At 54.6% G+C, this 23,825-nt stretch overlaps 2 protein-coding genes across 2 annotated transcripts; one reads left to right on the forward strand and one right to left on the reverse strand.

The window, feature by feature from the left end:
- Positions 1-895: 895 nt before the first annotated feature.
- GCG54_00003816 (uncharacterized protein) lies at positions 896-2,634 on the forward strand (the record flags this gene model as incomplete). The annotated part of the gene is made up of 3 exons (XM_045403882.1): positions 896-1,329; positions 1,401-1,589; positions 1,779-2,634. Coding segments are annotated over 3 exons (1,479 nt in total), but the record flags the coding sequence as incomplete, so codon positions are not given.
- Positions 2,635-13,312: 10,678 nt separating this feature from the next.
- Positions 13,313-13,885, reverse strand: GCG54_00003817 (uncharacterized protein; the record flags this gene model as incomplete). Its single annotated transcript, XM_045403883.1, has 1 exon — positions 13,313-13,885. One exon carries the CDS (start codon positions 13,883-13,885, stop codon positions 13,313-13,315), a length of 573 nt encoding a protein of 190 aa, XP_045261515.1.
- Positions 13,886-23,825: the final 9,940 nt, after the last annotated feature.

The raw sequence follows: 23,825 nt of genomic DNA on the forward strand, positions 1-23,825 counted from the left end.
CTTGTGCGGTTCATGAAGAAGTGTCTTGGAACACTGGAGATGGCGAATTATGTAGGGTGTCTGCCATGAGACTTGCAGCTTGGTCATGTTGGTAAGATTCAAGACCAAGATGCGGTGGAAGCCAGCTACCATGAGAGCTGAGACCCAGTGGAGTCGCATCTTCAAGCCTTGGCGTTGGTGGTCTCAGTCTGGTCGTTGAATAAGTGGAGGGCAGATGGAGATGTTCGTCATGGAAGCTTCCGCCATGTGGTGGAGGCTCCAAGATGCCGGCACCAAACGAACTCACCAGTTCGCAGCCCCATATGCAGGACCGTGAGACACCCACCCACTCACCTGGGATCGTCATGGCGGCAGCTTGATCTCTTGGGTGAACTGCATGCTGGGCGAACATCCTGCCAGGAGCAGGTTCGTGGCATGGACTGTCGCCGTCCGCCCACGCTTCGCGTTCATAGCTCAATCATCTCGGCCCTGGGATTGGGCTGGTTTGGTGTGCATCCAGCTGCTTGTGTGGATACTGCAGACTCCCGAAATCGAGAGGAGGTCAAAGCCCAGCGGTGAACATGTTCGCAAGATGCGGCTGTTGCCCGGGGGCATAATCTCCGGGCGTTTGTCCGTTCTCCCCTGCATCCGGCTTGCTCCCTTCTCTCCACAGATTCATGGCCTTGGGAGAGAGGATATCTAACACTTGTCCTCGCCAGTTGTCCCTAACTGATCCCCCGTGCATGCAGAATTGCTTTCGTTTCTTCTCGCTTTGGTGCCAAAGTGAGGGCATTCCGAATCTCTGCTTCAGTCCACATCCGAGGCGCAGCAACAATGTGCCTTGGCAACTCGGACCAGGTTGCCCACTCCCCACCCCCAAACTGTGAATACCCTCGCTAATACTCAAGTCCGGCAGTTCGTATGCGGCGTCAAGGTCGAGTGGTACCGAGACCAGGGCCGGAGCCGCGGCGTGTCCTGGTGCGTCCGCTCCCGCGCCCACATCCTCCGTGCCATCGTGGCAGCCCAATGCCTCCCGCACCACGTCGACCACCCCGACTTCGAAGGGCGCTTCCTGCCCGACGTGCGCATCGCCTGCAACATGGCCCACGGCGGCGACTTCGCCAGGCTCATCAGACCGCAATTTGATCGCCTGGTGAGGCACTACGCCAAGAAATGGGTCACCGCGAATGGCCCTGTCGTGCTCAAGGATACAGTCACCATCAACGCAATCGTCACGGAGGAGTACCGGTTCAACCAGGGGCTGGTCGACAGATGCTTCAACGACGTCGACGCCATCGAGCGCTGGCTGCGGGTTGACTTGGGAAAACAGGACTGGTGGGACAAGGGTGAGTTCATGGCCGTTTGAAGCTTGTTTGCTTCACCATCCGAGCCGTTGCTAATACTGAGTCTTTTGTCTTCAGACCCCGGTGCCACTTCACACCCATCCACGCCGGTGGCAACTCCGAACCATCGCACGCCAGCGACGCCAACAACACCTGCGACGCCGACAAATCCAGTCTCGCAGAGCCGGCGCCGTTCGGGCACCGCCTCGTCCACGTCCACGGGCCGATCGAGAAGGCCGCCGCAAACGCCAACGCACCCCAAGAGAGGTCCGATTGCGGCAGACATGGATCGGCTGGCATCCAGCGTCGAAGCCCTCAGCTTCCCGTCTGACGTGGGTGCAAGCCAAACCCCCTCAACTCCGACACGGTATGTGAACTCCCAAGGTCCAAAGTTCAAGACGGTGCACCAACGTTGATCTGTTTTTCTTGCACCCGCGTAGCTCACGTTCATCCCAGAAGCCCCCCCGAACCGCCGCTCTCAGGCCTGTTCAGCGCCCCCGCAAGCGGCTTGGCCGGGGAGAGGCGGGGCCCGATGCCGGCCGCGGCCTCGCCCGTCCCGGCGAAAGACGGCACTCCCGGTCTGGGTCCGGCGCTGTGGGGACCCACACCGACGGCCGGGGTCCCGAACCTCGAGCCGTCGCCGGTCATGTTCCCTCCCACTCCCGCGCGTAGCCTCGCTTCGGCCAGGGCCCCTTCGACCGCCCCGCCGTCCTCTGAGGGATGGGCCTTTCCATCGTCGTCGTTATCGTCGTCTCCAGCACCGCGTGGTCCTCAAGCGCCGTCCACCATTGCTACCAGCCGATGCCGCAGCGCTGCTCCGTCCACATTCGTCTCTTCGGTAACCCCACCGTCATTCGTCCCGTCATCGTTCTCGCCGTCTCCGGCACAGCGCCATTCTCCGCCACCGACTACAATCCTCACAGATGGAACCCGCAGCGTCACGGGCGCTGATCCGTCCACGTTGGTGTCGTCAATCGCCCCGCTGCCATCTATCCACTCATCGCTGCCGAGGCGGTTCCGGGAGAGTGTCAGACCGCCGCCACCACCAACCACAATTCTCACAGACGGAGCGACAGATGCGCCTTCGGTGTTTGAGGCGCCGGCTGAGGAGCACGCTCACTACGGCGATGGCCACGGTGATGGTGGTAGTGGCGGTCATGGTGGGTATGGCATGGGCGTCGACAACGATGCCCAGAATTGGGAGCATCGCATCAGGGAGTCGTTTGAAGCGACGCATCTCGCGTGGCGCTATGTGGTCGAGGTCGAGACTGCGGCAAAGGCTCTCATGTTTGGCATTGACGGAACGGTCTGAGATGCGCTGTTTGTGATGTAGTTTCAATTGAACCCTGCTGTTGCTTCCACTGTGCTGCCGGCTGCGATGTTGATCATTTGTGTGTCTGATGCTTGTGTCGTACAGGTAGCGTCCGAAATCGCCACCCGGATGTGGATGCGGTGGGCCTTTGCATCACATTTCGATGTCGTAGCATCCTGAGAACGATGAAGCTCAGTGGAAGATGCCGCGATGTCAAGCCGGAAAAGGAGTCGGGATGAGCAAGATTCGTGGTGGTGTCTTTTCCCCCGCATCGGTCGGGAAAACCGCACCTACCCAGCTTTAATCACGGATATCTCGCGAAGTACTGCCTGCATCTAGACACAAAAAATATCGCCGAGATCAGCAAAGTCAGGGGAATTGATTTGTAGTTTTTTTTTATTCGGATGCACTACTACAATCATTTCCTGCATTTGTGCTGAGTGTTGCTGTCCGGGCTACCCAACTTCTCCACAATCTCAGCGACCTGATTGGCCGAATCCAAGTTCGCGCATCATCAACAACTTTACGCGCAATTGACGGTTTCGCAATGATTGTGAGGGCTGAATATCGCCGCACACTTATCCGGACCTCCAAGATGTTGCTAATTATATATCGTGGAGGTCCCAATGGGAGGGGAAATCGGCCAGCCCCGGCAATTAAAGGGGCAGATTATTGAGTTGAATTTTGTGAAAATGAAATCGGACGATTCTCGCACGGACCATTGACGTTTAGCTGAGCAGCAACACCAAAAATCAAAAGTCGATGCACACGAACAAAAAAAGGTGTCAATTGATAGCCCTGTTCTCACTGACATCAGCAGTATCTTTCTATTCGGGTGCATGCAATATGCGAAGGGATGTTTGCTGGCAGAAAGAACGACCAGGTGGTGAGTTGACGGGCGAGCAAACCTGAAAATGGCGAGTTTTTGCAGGGGTTTCGGCAAGGTCTCATGGAATCTATCCATATATGGTGAACCCATGATTCTCCCCTTCATCTTCCTTGTAAACGTCAAAAATTGTTCCCAGTATCTACCTCATCTCTTTCCTCTAGGTAGAGGCGGCATGGGAAACACCGGGTGAATTTGGCGGACATGGACATGCGCAGACATTGACGGACTCGCACGGCAAAGACTGGCCACCCGGGCGTTGCATGGTGGAATGACCTCCTTACCGTCTCGATAGGTTTACTGCCCTTGCCGATGGACCCAGGCCTGTATCTCGAAGGTGTTGTTAAGTCTCGGCTACGAATACGGCCACTGTGAATTACACTCACTCCAGGAAGACGTGGTGCAAGCCGGATTCTGGGGTTGCGCGATGTTGCTCCTCTGAGGTTGCCGTCGCCGGTCGGTGCTGGACTTGAGAGGGCAGGTAGGCAGATGGCAAGTGCGGCTAGCAGGCGGCTGCCTCGCCACACGCAAGCCTCACGCAAGCCTCACGCAAGCCTCACGCAAGCCACACGAGGGTGTCGAGAAGGGGCGTGATATAAGAGCCGCCTTTTCTGTATGTTTCTGTATACCGCGACAGATCGGTCTGGTACCCAGTCGTGGTGAACATGGACGCCTCGCGAGATGCACCTCTTCCCGTGGGTCACGCGGAAAGCCGTAGCCTGATTCGTTTAGATAATTTGGGAATCCCACGCTGGACCGCCGTTTTCAAATTATCCGCTACCGAATCATCAGAGAAGACGACGGACGAAAACGACGGACGGCCATTGAGCTTTTGCCCCCCTTCAAGCCGAACAGAGGACGAGGTCATTGTGAATCAGCAGGAAGGGAGGCCACAACGATAGACGGTGGGAGTTGAATGCGGGGTGTCTGAGGAAGACAGCCAGAAGCGCATAAACATCATTAAGGGACTTGTCATGTGCAAGGCAAAGCATGCGCGAAAGCAGAGCACGTGCGAAGGGAGCAGCACTGTAGCCTGATGCGATTTCCAGGCGGGACAAGCACTTGCAACAACAACCTTTTGGCGAGCAGCCAGCAGCTCAGTGTCTAAGCGTATTTCTTGTAGAGGCGAATGCGGAGCAGTATGGCACTGAGTTCACGATGTTGACTGATGCTCCAGCGGGGTTCGACATAGATGGGTACATGCATGGGAGAAGATGATGCCAATTTCGGGGCCCAGCGACTGCATCAGTGGAGAGCCGGTGTGTGGAATGAAGTCTCCAGGCCCAACAGACGGCTGGCTGTGCCGGGTGGAATGGGACAGAGCCCAAGGGGCCTTGTTCGTGTTGTCGGCACGGGGCGGGCAAGATGCTTGCTTGGCCTCGGATTCGCGTGCTCGTCCAGTGTGATGGAGGCGGGCTGGGCTGGCTGGCTAAGCTCGCTGCAATTCTTTGGTTGGCAATTGCTGGGGGAAGTATTTCGTGGTGGGGAGAGCGGCCGATGAAGACCCACTGGCAATGGTCGTCGCTGTCGTGGCGGGGATTTATCGGGATTGATGATTGATGTTGGCCGAGACGGCAATTGGGAGTTGGGTCACCGCGGTCGTGGGAGGGGAGCAAGACGTGTCAGGATTGATGCGCCGCAGGCTGGAGATGGTTCTCGAGCTCGGGTTGGTGATGGATGACGGCAGAAACGTCAAATGAGGGAGTCGGATTGGAGGCGTCTTCGACAGTCGATGGCTGACTGGACAGCTCGAATGATGTGACCACGGACATTGACGGTGCCGCGTGCAGCACGTCCTCGACTTGCAGACTTTTGTTGCTTGATGCCGAAGTCGTTGCACCTTCCGTGGGGCGTGGAAAGGTGGCGAGGAATTGGTCGGGCAGTCGAAAGCTGGAGTTGCGCAGGAACGGACTGCGCCGGTGACGATGCCAGGGAGGAAGAGATGGGCGTCAAAGGCGTCGAGAGCGTTGAGGACGGCGTGGCCATTGGCACTGTTGTTGACATCGCTGGCTGTCGTTGCTGCTTGCTCTTGTTCCTGCCCCTAATGGCCTCGGCCGTATTTGTGTTTCCTGCTGCCTCCACTGGCCTCCGACCGGGTGTGTGACTTCTGGAGTCGTCTCGGGTCGCTCAACTTGTCGCTTGCATCGGATCGCTTGACTTGTTTCTCGTCTCCAATCGCTCAACTCGTCGCTCGAGGATGGAGGATCTGGCAGCAGACCGGTCGGGAGACAGGGTCGGGTTTGGAGTTGACATCGAGAGGGGGCGCCGGCGGTGCAGTCCCGAGAATGCTGGCCTTCTGGGCGAACACCTCATAGCGACGTTGAAATACGGTCTCAACTTGTCGACATTCGCGAGCGGCACCGCAGATGGCCGGCAGGAAGGGCTCTGGGCGTAGGGTGGTTGCGAGCGAATTGGAGCATGTCGGTTCGCGACGCCGGGGCTTTGTTCGTGGGACGAGTCGGCCACAGATGAAGGTCGCCCATACCGCTCATCTTGGTCATTCCGGATGACCGCAGGGAATGGGTCGCATGCTGGGTACGCGTGACAGCGCGGAAGTGCAGGATGGTGGGATGGTAATTGAAGGAGGAAGATGGTTTGGATGCGGTCCACGAGAGTTGGGAACTCGAATCGGGGCACCTGGCAGACCCCGCAACGACGACCATGTCACTGTAGCTACAGGGGCGGCCTGCTGCCGATTTGCGGCGGGACCCCTCAATCGCAGTATCAGTTTTGCTGCATATTAATGCATTTGTCAAAGGTCTGCTCGGACGATACCTCAGTACAAGCATAATGGGCAGCAAAGCCCCACGGTGCGGGCCTTACTGAAGCTCCAGTCCGGGGACAATTTCCCGAGTCCCGAGTCTCAGACCTAACCTGATCGGGAATGACCCCACCCAACCCAAAGATCTGGCCAATGGGAGAGGTTGTCTGACAGACAACCTCGAAGATAGTGGCTGGTGACCCCGCCACATGTGGCTGGAATACCCCGCGATGCGTGGCGATTGACCCAGCAGACTTCATTCGACAGGGCAGGCCGCACGTCCATCCACATCTGGTGGTTTCATTACTTAGCGAGAATGATTCTTCCCTTTGGCGGGGCGCGCAAGTGCGACGAGGGGAGAAATTGTATCTGGTGCCTTCGCCGATAAGCATGCGTCGGGCTTGTGGAACGTGACGGGGCTGGCCCAGGTGAACAAACCGAGTTACCCCTTAGAGTCTGGTAGTGCCTCACTCTGATTGAAGTTGGGGACACCGATGGAATCAATCCGGTCAAATTGAGCTGCTGGTCTTCATACTTTACTTATGCTTCCTGGCAGAGGTGCTGTTATGGCCTTTTCCCCTGCTGTGAACACCCCTACTGGGTGAGCTCGAAACTTTCTCGATGGTACAATGTCTGGTTGCCAGTTCCCCCTTTCATCCTGCTCCAACGCAATCCAAGGTGAATTGCTCTTCGTTTCCTTCTCCAAATCAATGGCCTGCCGAGCAACCTCAAGCAGCTCCAACAGTTTCGCGTCCACGAGATCGTCAGAATCGTCAGCGATGGCCGAAGGCATTCCCCGTCTGACGCACGTCTCGGCGGACACAAGCGTCTCGCAGTACGCCAGGAGCAGTCTCCGTCGTGCGGTGTAGTTCTTGGTCTTGGGCTTCGTGCCTGCTTCGGGTGGCGGCGTATTGGTTCGGGGAAACGCGGGCTTCACGTCTTATTTGTCGGCAGCATGTTCGGAGCGATCAAAACCGCGCGCAGGTCCTAGGCAGTGGTCAGGGTCTGGTCTGGCGGTCGCTTTGTCGGAGGGGGTCATGCCTGCGACTGGCGCGGACGAACGTTTCGACCGTCCTTTGTCCATGCTGAACTCTTCGTAGAAGGAGTCCCTCGCTTGACGGGATGTTTGCGTGATGGCTTCGGGGTTGCGGCCGTCGTCGAGCGATGACTGCCTGCTCGATGATACCGCCGCAGTGTCTGAAAAGATGATGCCTAATTTTCGTAGCTGTCGCGCCTGGACAAGAGAGTGGAAGTTGTCGTAAGGCTGAATGGGGGTCGAACTTGGAAGAAGATGGAGGTTGGGAAGGAGAAGAAGAGATTGAGGTGAGGAAGGAAAGACGAAGGAAGGTCACGTCATGCTCCTTCCTGGAACCAGGTTGCTTACGTTTTTGCACCCGTTCCTGGGTGCTGCACCTCGGACGGCTGATATGGAAGTTGCAAAGGCAAGAACGACGGAAGATGCGCTGCAAAGTGCGGCCGGGGGTGCAGGGTGCAGACCCGAAGGTGCAAGCCCGAAAGCGAAGCCATCCGGAAGGTGCAGCCGTTGCATTGGATCTCTCTCGACGACGACGTCTGACTCCGTCTCCTGGCCTCTTCTCCTCTTCTCCCTGTGCCGCGAATCCATCTCCCCGACTTGCTGTGCTTGTTCTCTCGTTCTCCCCGGCTCTCGGTTTGTCTGCGCTCCTTTCTGCCCATCTCCCACCCAGGTTCAACAATTACCTCCACCGACAGCATCATGGCCCCCCGGCAGCGAATCGAGACCGAGCCCGGTGTCAGAGAGCCGCTGTCGGCCCTCCGCCAACTCGCCTCCATCTACTCGAATAGCCCCGCCAACCCCCTCGAGGCTCCCCGGACCTTCCGCGCCCTGCCCAACGCCTGGTGGCACCATGCCCGTCTCCTCTACCAAGCCCAGTCCAGCCAGCCCTCCTCCTCGACTGCCGACCCCGGCCCAGACGTCCGCCACCGGTACCGCTTCCTGCGCAACCAGCTCTCCCAGGACGAGCTCGAGACCGTCGCCAAGCTCGTTTTTCATGATGACGGCGTGTGGGCTCGCGGCCAGCAAGGAGAGAGCGGACGCCGCCTCCAGGCCCTCAAGAGCAACATGGGCCAGCAATACGAGGAGATGCTTGTGCTGCTGCTGGGCGCCGACATCCCACGATCGTGGAACGCCATCAAGAACATCAACTCGCTGCTGAAGGCCCGAGACCCCACCAAGCGCAAGTCCCTCGACGCCGTCCTCGACGCCATCACCGCCGCCGCCATCGACCGACACGAGCTGGGCGAGAAACCCGAGTCCACGCCGCCTGAGCTTCTCCCCGTCGGCATTTAGACGGCGTTCCGAGGCGAGTTCGTTTATTCAAATGAGCTATCCTCGCGGGGACTCAATGCATTACCAGACCCGGCACAAACATACCCTACTTGGCTTTGAATCACCAGCACTCCATCCGCACCCACGCTATGGACTTGAACGTTAACAATAACTGCAGATCTCCGTCCCGGCGAAGAGCCAGGCTCCGCCAGTCGCCGCTCCACCCCAGCCGTCTCCCGCAGCGGCACTCCGGCCTCAGACCCCTCCAACTACGGCACGCCGCCTCCGCCCCCCTCAAACTGCGGCACCCCGCTCGAGCACCCCCTTCAGCATGGCAACCCGGCCCGCGCCGCACCCCCCGAGCTCCGCCCCCGAAGCTCTCCCTTGGCATCCGTTCTGGCCGGTCGCCTTTCCTCCCCCGCTCCCCGCGTCGCTTCCCCTCTGACCCGACCCCTGAAGCGCCATCTCAACCCAGACGCCGCCTACCAGCCCCCGTCCAAACGGGCTCGAGCCCCCACCACCACTCCTGACGCCGCCATCCCCTCTGTTGAGACCGACGACGAAGAAGAAGCCGAGGACGCACGGGGCCGCGACGACAATGTCGCTCCTGACGTGGAGGAGCTCGGTCCCATCCTGGACGACAGCCCAATCGCCAGATTCAAGGGCAAGCAGCCGGCGCTCCCGGAACCCCTCTCTGCGCTTCCTGACCCCATTCCCAACGACTAGGACTCGTCATGGGACGATGAGGAGGAGGACGAGAATGTCGAGGCCGCCGACTGGGTCACCCTTTGGCGCCGCTCTGCCCAGACCATCCTCGAGCTGCCCAAGCCAAGGGGCGAGTGGTCTGGCGGTGTGTACTATGAGATTGTGAAGGGGTTCCGGGCTTCGGCCTCGATTGTCGCCGCAGCGGCCGAGCTGTACCAGAAAGGGGTGGGGCAGAACGAGTAATTGTTGTGGCAGCAAGTTTCTTTTGGGTTGTTTTTCCTTCTCTGTTTGTTTTGGCCCGCTCCGCACTCTTTGATTTTCTGGCGCTCTTGTTTGTTTTTTTTGGCGCTCTTGCACCTGTTGTTTAGCATATTATGCAACCCATTTGTTTGTTGTCTGAATACTCGTATGCGGATTCAGTGAAGGCGTGAAGTGGAATTGGCCAAGTTGGGCGTCAAGTCGACAAATCGTCGCAAAGTCAAAGATGAAATCGCTGTCCAACAGTTTGACTGACATTCTACTGACAGTCTACGTCCAGACCAAGTGGTCTTCACGGGAGCAAAAGAACGCCAGCATCCACTTCTCCATGTGTCATTTCCACTTCATCCAAGCCCTTCATCGTCTTCTTCCAGACGGATGAAGCTTACCGAGTTCTGTTTGCCGGCGCTGCTGAAGACACGCCGCATCCTGGCTCCACGGCAAACCCTCGACAACTCGGGGTGTCAATGAGATCGTTCTGCAGGTCCCGTACAGGAATATTCCGGATAGCTGAGTGGCGAGTACTCCGTCCAAGACTTAACGGGCTTCACAACGTCCCATCCCGCCAACTCATCGTTCGGCAGGTAGTCTTGCAGGGGCCACTGATCATCCAATTGCACGAACGCTCCTCTTGCTTCACTTTCTAGATCGTCGGCTTGATTCTCTTCCTGCTTCGGGCAAAGGCCTCAGGCGGTTGATATTACGTTCGGATAACCTGGTAAGAAAGCGATGAGAAGCAAGAGTATGACAGGCCCTCCATGCACGATAGGGACTCCTACTGAAAAGCATGGAGCGCGTTCTCGAGCATCAAGATGATGCGCGCGCTGCGGTGTGGTAGGCCGCGGCGAGCTGAGATAGATTGACACCCGTGCCTCTTGCCTTGTGCACTAGAGCTCAGGTTGTTTCTGTTCAAGCTGAACTATGAAGCATGCACTATGAGGGGGGTGCTCTTAATTATCCCGATGTCACACTGCGATTCTGCTGGATCTCGGAAGCAAGACATGACAGCAGACTGAAGCAGAGCCAAATCTAACCACCCTGCTAGTAATGGCATCTGTGGGTGGTTAGACGCTGAAGGACAATGCAGACTGCCTGCGCCGGCTCAACCGTCCCGCAGCACCGCCGTGCCGGTCTTCAGCCCGGCCCAGGCCGTGATGCTGCTGCCCTTGCAAGGCCCGAAGTCACCAAGAAGAAGCCCGAGCCCGAGCCCCAGCCCGAGCCTGAGCCTGAGCCTGAGCCTGCCGAGTCCACTGGTAGGAAGATGTCTACAACTGTCGTGAAGTCAGATGTTATGCACGTCGTCAGCACACATGAAGACGTTGGCCTTGATGTCGGGATTGAGATCATGGCGCACCCTTTCTTTCTTAATCTTGACTTGTTTCCCCAGGCTAGAATTTGAAACGAGTCACCATGCTGCCTCTGACACCGTCCACTGCTCATCCGTTACCTGCTCCGGGGGACTGATCTCCCAGCTAATGTCGCGCAGGCTGCTATCAGTACATCCGAGGCACGTCTTGCAGTCCGCCCGATATGGAGTAGGGCGAGCGGCGGTGGTGGGCGAAAGGCCTCGCACATGCTCTAATTATCCCTGTCTCCGGCATCTCTTCTTGCAAGGGCTGCGCCATTTCCTGGGCGACGGTGTGGCCGGCTCGGGTGCGTTTGTATTCTCGTCTCTGTTGGCTCCATCGTCCATGTCTGTACGTTCTTGATCTTGGCCGGGGACGAGGCGAAAGCATTGTGGAGCAAGTGCGATATGCAAACAGGCCAAGACCGCGGCTGCGACGCCATATCTGACATGTCTGCTTCACGAGCAGTCAAGAATCCGCCCACAGGCACAGGTTATGGGTTTTGATAGCAGAAGGTTGCCAAACGGGCTGATGTTGACCCAGCCGGTCCCAAACGGGATCGTTTGTTGTGGGATATGCGTGATGGAGGATGAGGCAGAGCTTTCCTGCTCCTTTCCAGTCAAGAAGTACAGACACTCGGTCATTGGGTTGAAAGAAACGACAAGACGGAAGTCAGCTGCTCTTCATTCACGTAGGTTCATAGCTTTCCTCTCTTCTTCCCTTCATCGAGTAGGTAAAAGCCAAACCAACGATTACTGACATTTCCAATGATTCCGCAAGCGACTCTCCCGACAGACACGGCGCTCCATGCCACGATCATGAACGCCTTCCACACCCCCAAGCATGAGGAAGATGTCGAATACGACGACGCCGGCGCACAGCGAGTCCGACCATTCGCTAGCTCGCCTTCGGAGGCATACCATCGGGGTCCTGGAGGAAGAGCTCAGTTTCGCCCTGGAGTTGATGCAGAGCGCGGAGGGCTGCGGCGACTGGCAACGCCTCCTTTCTGCCATCCAAGAACGCATCAACCGGCCCCATTGATGTCCCCTAACTCGCAGCGGCTGCGAGCTCCATCGCCTCCGCTGCCAGGCCGGATGTCCCTCACAACATCAGTCGCACATCTCAGTGGCCCCCCGAACTGCCGCAGGAGAGTCTCGGCAAGCAAAGGCGCCGCACGTGGGCCCCAGCGACCACCTCCCCAGGGCTAATAAACCCAGGCGGCTTGGTGGATATGCGAGGCGAGCATCCGACTGCCGGCTTAATACTCGAGATACTGGCGTCGGTTCTGCCTTCAAGCCAGCCAGGGTTCTGTCTGAGGGTCCGTCTGGGGGCCGATCTGGGCTCCGAACCTGGGCGCAAGCTTGATGGGTGCTGCGGGTCGAGCTTCCAACAGCATTCGCCCGGGATTTGCGTCGTCGAGTAGTGGTATCACCAATATTTATGATGGATACTTCCTATCCGACGAGCCCGTCCCCATGCTTTAAGTTGCCATCTTCTTGTGCTCGTTCTGCTTTTCACGTCAGCTGCCTTGCCGTGGGATGTCTAAGACCGCCCAGGGCTAACTTTGACCGTCCTTCGGAAATAAAACAAAAGTCAAGCAGAACATGCGGCGCGTTCCAGTTGAGACAGCACGGCATTCGGCAGAGGGCACCGCAGACACCACTGGCGATGTCCAAAACGGTGATCAAGATGGCGACACAACAGCTCCCGCTGCGCCCAGCCTGTGAGCTGCAACCCAGCCCGCGGCCCGACTTCGAGGACAAATCCGCCGAGGTCAGCGAGAGGCAGGAGTAGCCATGCAACGGGCACGGACGACACATGATGGAAATCGAGACGGAGAAGGAGTCAGAGGTTGTGCGCGGCGTGGGCGGCTGCTCCGAGCCTGGAGGCGTCATTCGGACTGAGCATATGTCACCATTTACACAGTTCGGCGGCTGTGAAGGCTTGAGCTCGATGCCGATCGGAATCCAGAGATCCAGCACACGAGAAAAGGTGAAAATAGCAAAAAGGCATATGCTGAGGTCGGCGATGTCGATAGCTGTGAGCACGAGGGCGGCGCTTTACCTAGCTTCGAGGATGGTGCTTGAATGTTCTAACAAGCATGCAGGTCAAGGAACTGGGCCCCAAGTGCAGTACGTAGCAGGCGAGGATAATTTTGTTCACGGGACGTTTAATGGAGACTTGAGATCCTCTTGACTTGTGTCTAGTAGACTGAATGCTCTTAGACGAAGCTGTCGTCTACCCCCTCCTCCCCCCTAAATCCATCCGATGCCCCCGAACACCCTCGATCTCTTGACCAATGCCTTGATCCAGCAAGGGCAGGATGACCTTCCTTCGCAAGACTTTACCGCCGAACTCTAAGAGCCATCATAATCCATCATCATTCATGTCACATTATCTCATACCACATTGCCTCATAGTCCCAGGATGATTTGACGGAACCAAGGCCAATACTCTTCCCGCAACCATCGACTCAACAGCTGGAGACCAGCGACAGCCTGGTAGACGCCTTTGACACTCCGTGTCGAAGCAAACGGCAGCTGGCACCACAGTCTAGCAACGCCATCCCTGTCACGCGTAAAGGCAACAAAGGACCATTGGTGTCCCTGAATGATGACTGCTGGCAGGAATACAAGCCCAGCAGCGACAGCGGGAGAGGTGTGTTCAACACCGATGCCCCTGCTCCAAACCAGGTCATCAAGTCGGTTCCATTGCGCAGCAAGCCAGATGCCAACCTGGGTCCTTGCTGTTTCCCAATCGGCCCCTGTCAGCTTGGTCTCGATGGCAATGCCGATGGGTTTGTGCAGTAATGCTGCGTATTCGGTGTGGTTGATGGACTGCGAGGGACTGCGGAGGACGGTTGGAATCACATGTTGCGGCGTGTCAGGTTCGATGTGGATGCAGAAATCGACTCGTCGGTCGCGCGGGAGGCTTGTGGTCGTCTTCGGGGCGTACTCCTTGGTCAAGGGCGCGGAAGTACTGTTCATGGTGTCAGCGGAGGAAGCTGGGAAATCTGAAGTCTACCAAGAAGAGGCTCACCAGCTACAGTATCCGACAGCCTTGTCGTGGCCAAGTGCTAGCTCTAGCATGGGATAATGGACAGCACAGTTCCACTGGTCTTCTCCGTATCCCCTTTCTGCTCGCTGTGCAGCATGCCACAGGCGCAGCGCTTCGTGCAGTCGCGGTGTCGGCCCCAATGCTCGCCTCTCTGTCCCGTCATCGACCGTTGTCGAAAGTTCGGGATTAGAGGCTGGGCGGACGCCCGTGTCTGCTTGTGCTAGTGTATCTTGGGCTGGTGAGGGTTGAGAGCGTGCGAAAACGGTATTCTTGGCCCACTGAAACATGTTTGGACGTGAATGTTTTGCCTCGAGAATCGCCGGCTGCAATTAGCAGATTAGCAGGTGTACCCATCTGAATACTGCATTTGAGGCCAAATACCTCTTCCGACTCGTGTATAAACCCCTCTCCATCAGCAAGTCTCCTCATGTCGCCTATCAAACGGTTCAACGCCTCCGGTGGAGTCTCCTCCCCGTCTATGTTGGCATCTACAACAGTTCCTTCGAACTCGAGTATCATCTTCTGCTTGCGAGGACTTCCGGATTGCCGTCGACGCTTCGCAGAAGACTGTTTGGAGGATGCTTCAGAGTGTCCAGATTGTGATTCGGCTGTCGACTGCGTGGGCGATGTTTGGGGAGACGCGATGCTCGAGGGGAATGGCGGCAGATATGGCACCTGGAATACGGGTTGTCTTGGCGTTGCGTCGACATCGACTTCGACATGATCATCAGCACCATCGCCGGTATGACGTCGCTTATCGGCTCGACCGGGTCGCTGGGGAGTTGAAAGCTGTTGAGCCTGCGAGGCCTCGGAATCGTCCATAGCAATTGCGGGGGGGCGGGCAGGTCTCGAGGTATCGGAACAGGGAGGAGAGATGGGTCGACTGAAGCCGAGATGCTGGTCGAGCTCTGCAGTGCAGGCCTTGCGCTTGCGCGTCGGGGGTGTGAGCTGCTGCTCTGAGGTCGGATTTGGAGGTTGCTCGGGAATCGCAGCTAGCCACGATAGAATTCGAGACGGCTCGCGCATCGTCATGCATCGAAAAGGTGCTGGCAAGCAGTGCGAGATGGGGTCGTGAGGTTGTGAAGATGAAAGGTGGAGGGTGTTGTGTTGTACGAGATGGGGACATTTGGGATTGGCTGGGCAACGAGCACAGGCCACCCGTTGACGGAACTATGGGGCCGGTCCTGATTTCTTTAAAGCGGGGCGGGAACACCCGGCCCGGTCGTAGCCCACCTGATTCATGTACCCACATGTCCGGAGGATCTCCGGAGAATTGCCGGTGTGCCCTAAGTCTCGCCCAACACAAACTAGCGAAGCTTGTCTTATCCCTTTAAAGCCGAGTAGGTGTAATTTAGCGCGGTTTTCTCCCCAGTTTTCCTCTGCTTACCTCAGTAGGTAACTGAGGAGTTCTCTGTAGAATCTGATTTGCTTAGATCCCCGTTCTCTATTTAATATCATTAGGCATTGAAAAGGACGCTAAATTACACCTACTCGGCTTTAAAGGGATAGTCAGGCGCCAGACCTTGCAGTGGTAACTTCAGCGCGTACATTTATCCTTTCAGATATCAGCATTACAGGTGTAGAAGCAGCGTTGCGTTGGAACCCATTCGCTTCATATCCTCTACCAACCAGCCACGCACACCCTCATATGCTCGCCGACCGGACCAAAAGCCTCCTCTTAGACCCGTTAAGCTGGAATTTGAGACAAAGAATCACCAACAAGTGAGCTACAATTCGGAGATTCAAGCACTATTGCTGCGTTTCATATGAGCCGTGCATAATTAACCAACAACGATCCATCAACAGTAAAGGCATTGGTACCGTCAAACAATACCTTGCAGACTTCGAGACGGCACTTGGAACGGTCCATCTTGAGTTACTATATCTTCGTTCGTTCCCATGATCATCTAGAAGTCGGCCTGGGTGGACGATGTCAAGTTTCATCCGCGAGATTTACACATGGGACGGGAACATTTGCGGAAAGGCTAGCAATCGCGGTGAACTGGCTCTCGGCGAAGTCACGGAACAAACTTTCCGAGGACAGGCCAGCCTTTATCGTCTTATGTTCTACTGATAGAAGGGAATTCCATCGGTTGTTCGAAGCTGAGCATGGGGGGGTACACTTCAGTTGCTGGGTCTCGATACCACGTACGACAATCTACGTCCAGCTAACTGCACCACCGCAGCGGGTAGCAAGCTTATTGGATGTCCTGATAGTATTACCTTGGATTGGATTACAGGTGCTGTCGACACATGACGGCACGGCAGTGAGTGCGGCCGCGACCGGGATATGGAATGGGGACATGCGTGGAATTGGGACATGTTTGGCATCAAGACATCAGCGTGGGTATATCAGACTCGCAAGTCGCTTCGAATTATTGAGCGACGAAGCTGATGCTCTGGTAGTGGCAGCTGAAAACTGCTTATCAACATGGCTTGATCCCAACGCCAGCATCCATTGTGTCGCCTGCATGAGGACTAGAGCGCTGCCCGGGCTGTATTCACTGCCACGTCTTGCATCCTGATCTGTGCGATAGCTTAAATCGGGTCCTTCTAGCCGTCTCAGTCTTCTCAGCATGGCTTTCAAGCATCCTGCCATTTAGAAACCATGCCATCTGGCCCAGCTTACTTTTGAATCATGGCCTTCGGGCTTCTCCCAGGTTGAATCCAAGTTGGCGGACCTTGCGTGTGTCGAATGTCTCGAAGTATGCCGGCTAATGGCGTAAGAACCCCCCGGAATCGCCGCCGACCACAAGCGGCGCCTCTGTGTGTTCATCAACGCCTCAGTCCTGTGCGCGTCAGCGGTGCTGCAAGCCACGCAAGAATGCGCGACCACTGTCATCTGGCCCAGGGCGCAAAATAGGCATGCTGGCAATGTAGGTTTTGCTCTGCAATGGAACTTCTTCGATGTTCCTGGTGTGATACTCTGCGTAAGAAATGGACCTCCTTTGCTCCAAACAGCGAAAGCTATGGTAGAGTATCGTTCCCATACTCCACGTCCATGCCTGTCAATGAGACGAGCAACAAGCTCATCGCCTGAACGATACCGCCGCGTTGTCCAAGTTCAAATCGATGAAGCTGCCTTGGACGGATTCGAGGTTCAGGATCAGGGGCAGATGACCCCGAGGACACTTCTCCACGCGTGCAACACGTATCGAACCCCCAACATGACCCGACAGACATATTACGTGCTCACGAGAACCAGGGTTTCCAAGACTCGCGCCTGTCGAAAGGCGCCGACACTTCGAGATCTATGCCTGTGCATTGCAAACAGAACAAAATCGGGACGAAGTTCATCACAAATCATCTACACCCGTGTGAGCAGCCGGCCATACCAAAGTTGACCGGCATTGCTGGACGGCCGACTGGTGCAGGTCGGAACCAGCCAACCGTCTCGCCCACGTTCATCTCGTGAACATGTCAGAACTCACCGCAACCTTCGAAGGGGGCAATGGGTGCTTGGCAAGGGATCAGCCAGTACTAAGGTCCCAAGTTGGGGTGAGGTTGGCGTCCACCACTTGGTCATCCCCGCCGTTGACTGCATTTTGTGTCTTTCGAAGCCTGCCCCATCTGCGAAAAGCAATTCTTCACGACTTTAGCATGTCCGCGGTACGAAAACCCCAGAACAAGTCTGAAGACAGGACGTCGATGGCACGTGACTGGTTCATTGCGTGAACAGTATGCGTGCAATCAAATCACAGCCGCGCCATACATCCACAAGATCATGCTCCATTCAAGCGGACCAAAGTTGCGTACAATTGGGGGTATCAATTTAAAGCTCATATCTCAACTCCTAAGATAGTTATTCTCGCATACTGTCCTCCGCATTGTGTGCGCCTCCCAAACAGATAAGCAAGTCAATACAATAAACCAGTCGTTCGTGTAATGTAATGTCCCAAGCACTCTCACGTCTCGGCTTCTACCCCTCGATCCTTCACTTTTTGCTGCCGCTTGACAACATCCTCAAGCTCGAGTTGCAGTCGGCGCTCGGCTGCTTTCAGCGCCCGGCCTGACATCTGTACCGATCTGAGTCGTTTCAGACAAGCTCTTTTCCGAGCCTTCACTTTCGCCCCATACAATGTGTCCTCCTCTGTCGGGTTCGGGATATCCTCTAACGAAGAGAGAATGGCTGCTCGGGCGGCGTATTCCTTCGACAGATGCTCGCTCTCTCTTTCACGCTGTTCTGGCGTGGCTGTGGACAGAATATCGTGGATTACCGCGAAAACTTCACGAATGTCCCCATGGTGATTCTCGAGCTGGCGAAGGTTGCGTGTGCGGGACTTCATCAGAATTTTGTCCACATTGTCCTCGTATGCCTTTCGACTGGCGACCGACGCAGACCAATCGTCCTCGGTGACGCGTGCTCCTTTCCGGGCGTAGAACATGTCTTGCTTGTTGTCGTAACTCGCTGTGTCGAGCTCTGGACGAAGCCTCCACGGGGCATCCTCTGCGTCAAGGGCAGATCCGTAGTCAAAGGAGGCGAGTGCCTTTCTCCACACATTTGGGTCTGTATTCACCGGAGACCTTCTTCCTGCGATCAGGTAGGCGGCGTTGACGAGGGTGTATACACCACAGTCTTTGTCTCCAACTTGCTGCAGACTTTGCCGATACACCACGGTCGGCGTGCTCGATCCGAGAAACTTGCCGAGGTGACCGCGGCAAAGGTCGCCGATGGATGCTTCGATGTTCTTTTTCCACGAAGACACATCGGACATCGAGTCAAAAACTTCCACTTCTGGAGGGTCTGGCCTGATCGCAAGTAGAACCCAATGTTTGGGGTTTTCGATGTGCAATGGAACCAGAACCTTCTCGGCGCCCTCTAAGTCCTCTTCATAGACCCCAGCTTCCGCCACATCAAAATCCGAGGGTATCATGGACCATTTGGATGAAGCAACAGCTCCGATGAGTATTCGGAGACAGGTCACCATGGCAGCCCCAGTGAGCTCGGTGTCAGGAACAAGGCTTGTGAAATCTTGGGAATCGGGAGCCATCTGCGACACCTCCATCTGCAATTCCGACACCTCTGACAAATCCATTTCTGATATCTCCGTCTCTTGCCGAGGTGACGGGCTTGGGGACGGCGAACTCTGGCTGGTGGGGATGGGTGATGGGTATGGCCGAGGGGTGGTTGTTGAGTGTTCGAGGTGTAATGGAGATGGAGAAAACCGAGGCAGGTTTAACGAGCTTTTTCGGAACTTCGGCGTCGCGGGCTCTCTATCCTTGCTGGAAAGGGCTGTGAGGCACTGATACTCTGGGTCTTCTGCGAAGAAATGCGTGCTTCGCCTTTTGAGATACCTTCGGCTGTTCTCAACGGGTGGCACGGCTGTTTCCATGGAGGCGTCGTGCTCGTCGTCCAGCTTGGTGCAGTGCAGAGGTGTGGCTGAAGATGTGACGCGGTCGCCTTCCTCGACTTGCTGATCGTCTTGAGGAACTTGGTCAGGGAGTTGATCATCAGACTCGGGGAGGTTGTTAGCCGAAAGATGATGCTCGGATTCAAGTTTCACGGCCGTGTGGCCCACGTCCTCGATAATCGTTTCTTTGCCGCTCGTGGGACCGGAATCACCCTCGGAACTCTTGATATCGGGGAGATCGCAGACGAGAAGCTTGGTGTCAACAGGTGCGGACTTCTGGTCGCGTTGGAGAATCTCCTCCGCTCTCTTGACGTCAGACGGGGCCCAAAGCTTTTTCTTGCTGATGCCGGCACCTGCTAACCCAGCCTTTCTGGTGTCCCGAGCCTCAATCAAAGCGTCGATAACCTTGTCGAGGGGGTAGCAGACCGCACGATTTTTCAATTCGGTGTAAAACCGCTCGCTGGAAGATCCCCCAAACTTCGTGCGAACTTCGTCTGGCGACACACCCTATGCAGAGGCAAGATGGCTCACGAGGCTGGGGATGTTGTTGTGGGTGATTTTGAGGAGTCTTGACAGTATGTCTTGGGTCTTTCCAGGGAAGAGTGCGATGATTTCGTCAAGAGTATGCGTGGTTTTGTATTTTTCCGCGAGGCGAGCAACTTCGTTGCTGAAGTCGGCGACGTTGAGAATGGAAGAGTCGACCTTCTCTTGAAGGAGGCGGGCCTCAGCTTGGATGTGGAGCGTCGTCGCAGGTGATGTCTGGCTCCTCGTTCGCATGTCGGCGAAACCAGGCGATTGATGAGACGAAGCAGATCGATGCATAAGGAAGGCAGAAAATTAGCGACATCGGCAGTGGAGGTGAGGTGAGGTTATCGAGGTCATGTTGTGCAGGTGGGGTTGGTCGAAGCAGCCGCGGACATCAATACGTCGTGTAAAAGAAATGCGCCCGCGCAGGTAGCCGACCCGGAAGTAAATGCAGGCCAGGGTAGCTAGGAAAGCCGGAGGGGGCGGCCCCGAGCGACAGACTCTTGAGGTTGTTAAGGTTGTTAAGGCAGAGTTGTCGAGGCGAAGTTGACATCAAAGCGCCCGCGGAAAACTGTCGTGCATCAGGAAGGCACCTGCTGTAGGTGGCTCAGAAGTGATTGACAGGCCTGCGATGCGTCTAGACGGCCTTGTGCTATCGACAGACGCTTGTCAAGGAGATCTTTCAGAGGTGCGGTAGTCGAGGTGCGGTTGTTGATGCGACTCTGACGATGTGAGGTTGTGGATGCAGAGTTATCGAGGCGGAGGTAATGTCAAAATTTGTGGTGTAAAAGGACTGACAGCGGGCTAGCCAAGAAAAGTCGACGAGCACTCTCTGAGTGACGGATCCTTGTCAAGGCGAGGGTGTCGATGTGAGGTTGTCGAGGGAAGGATGTTGAGGAGAGGGTGTCGTGGAGAGGTTGACGTCAAAGCAGCGGACTGCAGCGGTGGAAGGCGTAAGGTTGTCTGTAAATGGCAGTAGTAATGCTGAGGCACTGTCAGGGCAGTTGCACCCGCCCCGAGTTCTTGCTGCTTTACTGCTGGGCCGTCCCTTCCCAAGTTTGACAGAGAAGCAGGCAAGTCTCGGCCTGAGGAGGAAAGAGGCACGTACCTGCCGTACCTGCCATCACGACTTGCCGTGAATCAGCAGCACGAATTGTTGAATAAGGTAATGTACGTACTGCCCGTGGAAGGTAATGCCAACCAACCTGTTGTGTTCCATCGCCGATGCAATGGGCCTGAAGGAAGTCATGCCAGGTCACGTCATTCTGCCCGTACCTCAAATTCAGTGCCGCTGTGACGATTCAATTTTCCTTCTGGTTTTGTTTCGTCCGCCTCGTGATATTCGACCATACTTACCCTCTCAATCAGCATCGCGTCGCCAGCCCGGGCCTGAGACGGAACCCTCTCCAGGCGCCACGGCCCACGCTGCTCTCACGATGGAGTCATCACATCTGGGGTCCAGGGGACTTGGGGAGCGAGGTGGGTCTCGCCCAGGACCATCTCCACTAGGAGGCTGCCCCGAGGATTTGTTAGGCAAATGCCGTTGGAGAGGTCGGAAGGCTGTCGTTTTAGCGTCACCATCGTCGAGGATAGCTTCAAAGAGACGTCGAAGCAAAGGGGCTGTATCTGGGCAGAGCTCCTCGTCAGGCTTGTCAGACGCTCGTTCCCCCTCATTTTCGGGGAAAGTATTATTGCTATTTCGCTTTTGAGACCTACTAATGACACCTCTGTTTATCTGGGCTTCTTGGCACAGGCATATATGCAGCCAAAATGGTCTGCAGACATCCGGGAAGATGCATTCCAGGACAGAATGCATGTTTCCATCGTGACGTTGCAGAAGCGGCACCTCTTCCCGGGTACTCTTCCCGCGTTGTGGAGAACATCAGAAATTGGGGCCGATCGGCCATGGGATTGGGTAGTCGGCGATAAGATAAGCTGATCCATGCATCCTGTCCAGGGCCTGCAGCTCCAGCATCACGATCCTTGCTTCGCTGCACCCCGATGGTGCATTAGATGGGCGCGAAATAAGGCTGCTGCATCCTCAGTACGAGTAGACTTCAACCTCCTGGACGGGCCAGAATTTCTGTCTCTCAAGACCCTCTCCCAACTGCACTCTGAGGATGTCGGCCAAGTTGTGCGACACCAATGGAGCCTGGCCAAAAAGGGTGGGGATCTCCATTGCGGGAGGGATGAGGGAGTCCACCCGCTATGGCGCCTCCCGAAAAGGTGTTCCCTGCCCGAGATCGAATCTGGGAATAGCTGCACGCTTTTTCCCACTCGCCAGGCATGCTGCGAGCGTAGGAATCCTCCTTTCAAATGAATCTTTAATTGAGTACATCTGCCGTAGCTTCAAAACGACCCTAAAGGGCGGAGAACAGCGCTTCTTACAGTGCGTTTGCAATGCAGGGCGATAAAAGGCGAGACACAGGGCAATTTTCACGCTGGGAATCAAAGGAGTCTCCGTATGGAGGCGCTCGGTCGGGCGTACCTTCCTGGCAGCTTCAAAATCAAAATGTACCACATTTGTGGTACATTTTCGCAGCTGATTATCTAAGTAGGGTGGGGCCGTACCTTTGCCTGGCCATCCACAGGCACCCGGTCACCTCAAGGTACCTTATCTAGATCTAGATAAGGTAGCCAGGCAGGGACCCCTACCACCCAGAGCTGCCCCGCTAGGGGAAGCTCCTGCCGTGGCGCCTCATCGTCGCAGTTGTCTGCCGTCACCCGAATGTTTGTTTGCTGTCGAGGTCGAAGAGCTTTTTTTCCTTCACACCGACACCCCTCTTTTTCGGCTCCCAGCCAGCTAGTCTGGCCACTTCTCCTCCTCATTGTTGTCTTTTTCAGCGCCCACCTCAAGGCAATCAATTAAGTTTGAGGCTCAAACTTGACTTGATTGCTATATCGCGATACTATATTTAATTAATTACTAATTAATTATAAGTAATTACTAAGTGAAGCTATTTAGACTTACTAAGTAGTGAGATTATACCCCTCTTATGCTATTACTTTATATATTATAGTATTTCTAGCCTTTCTACCTTTATTACTAGCCTCTATAAGGTTTAGGTAAGAGATATAATACTAAATACTTTCTTATAGTTAGATAACTATAATAGTATTACTAATATACTTAATACTAGCTTATTTAGATAAGGATATTCTTCTTTATAAATAAATTATTACTTAATAGGATTATAGTTAGCTTACCTCTATAGGTTTAAGTACTTCTCTAATTTATTTACCTCCTTATTATCCTCTTCCCCCTTAAGTATAGTAACTTCTACTTAAACTTATTACTTAAAGTTATTTAGATTATAAAGTTCTAAGTATTAGCTTATATTTCTTATACCCTCCCCTTTTTTAAAAGGATATTATTAGTTAAAATACCTCTTTAGAACTAATTTAGTATTAGATACTTATTCCTATTAATAAGGGGATTACTAATTCTTTTCTAGGTATTTTATATTAAAACTAAAGTAGAGGAGTAATATAGTAATATATAGAGGTAACTCCTCTATTAAGGTATAATATTTATCTAGCTTTTTCTATTTATTATTAATAGAAGTCTTTATATATTACTAGTTATTACTACTTATCTCTTTTAGGTTAGAAATACTATTAATATACTTTTAGTAAGTATAGGTAAGTAAAAAGCTTTTATTAAACTATCTCTAAAATATTTATAATCTTTAAGTATATAATAAGATTTATTAATATACTAATTAAGTAGATCTTTAAGATATTTCTTATAAGAAAACTTATAACTTTTCTATTTTAAGATCTTATAAATCCTTATTACTAGTATTATTATAGAAGGTTTTCTAACCCTTAAAGTGACTTAGAAAATACTCTATTATAATAATTACTTCTTAAAGTCTATTATATAAGTTATTTTATTTAAAACCTTATATTTAAAGTATAATCTTCTAAATAAGCCTTAAGATTATTATAATCTCTATTAACTATAGCTAGTTATTAGAAGTTAAGATATTTT

Source organism: Colletotrichum gloeosporioides (genome assembly GCF_011800055.1).
Source record: "Colletotrichum gloeosporioides strain Lc1 chromosome Unknown consensus_64, whole genome shotgun sequence".
NCBI lineage: Eukaryota > Fungi > Ascomycota > Sordariomycetes > Glomerellales > Glomerellaceae > Colletotrichum > Colletotrichum gloeosporioides.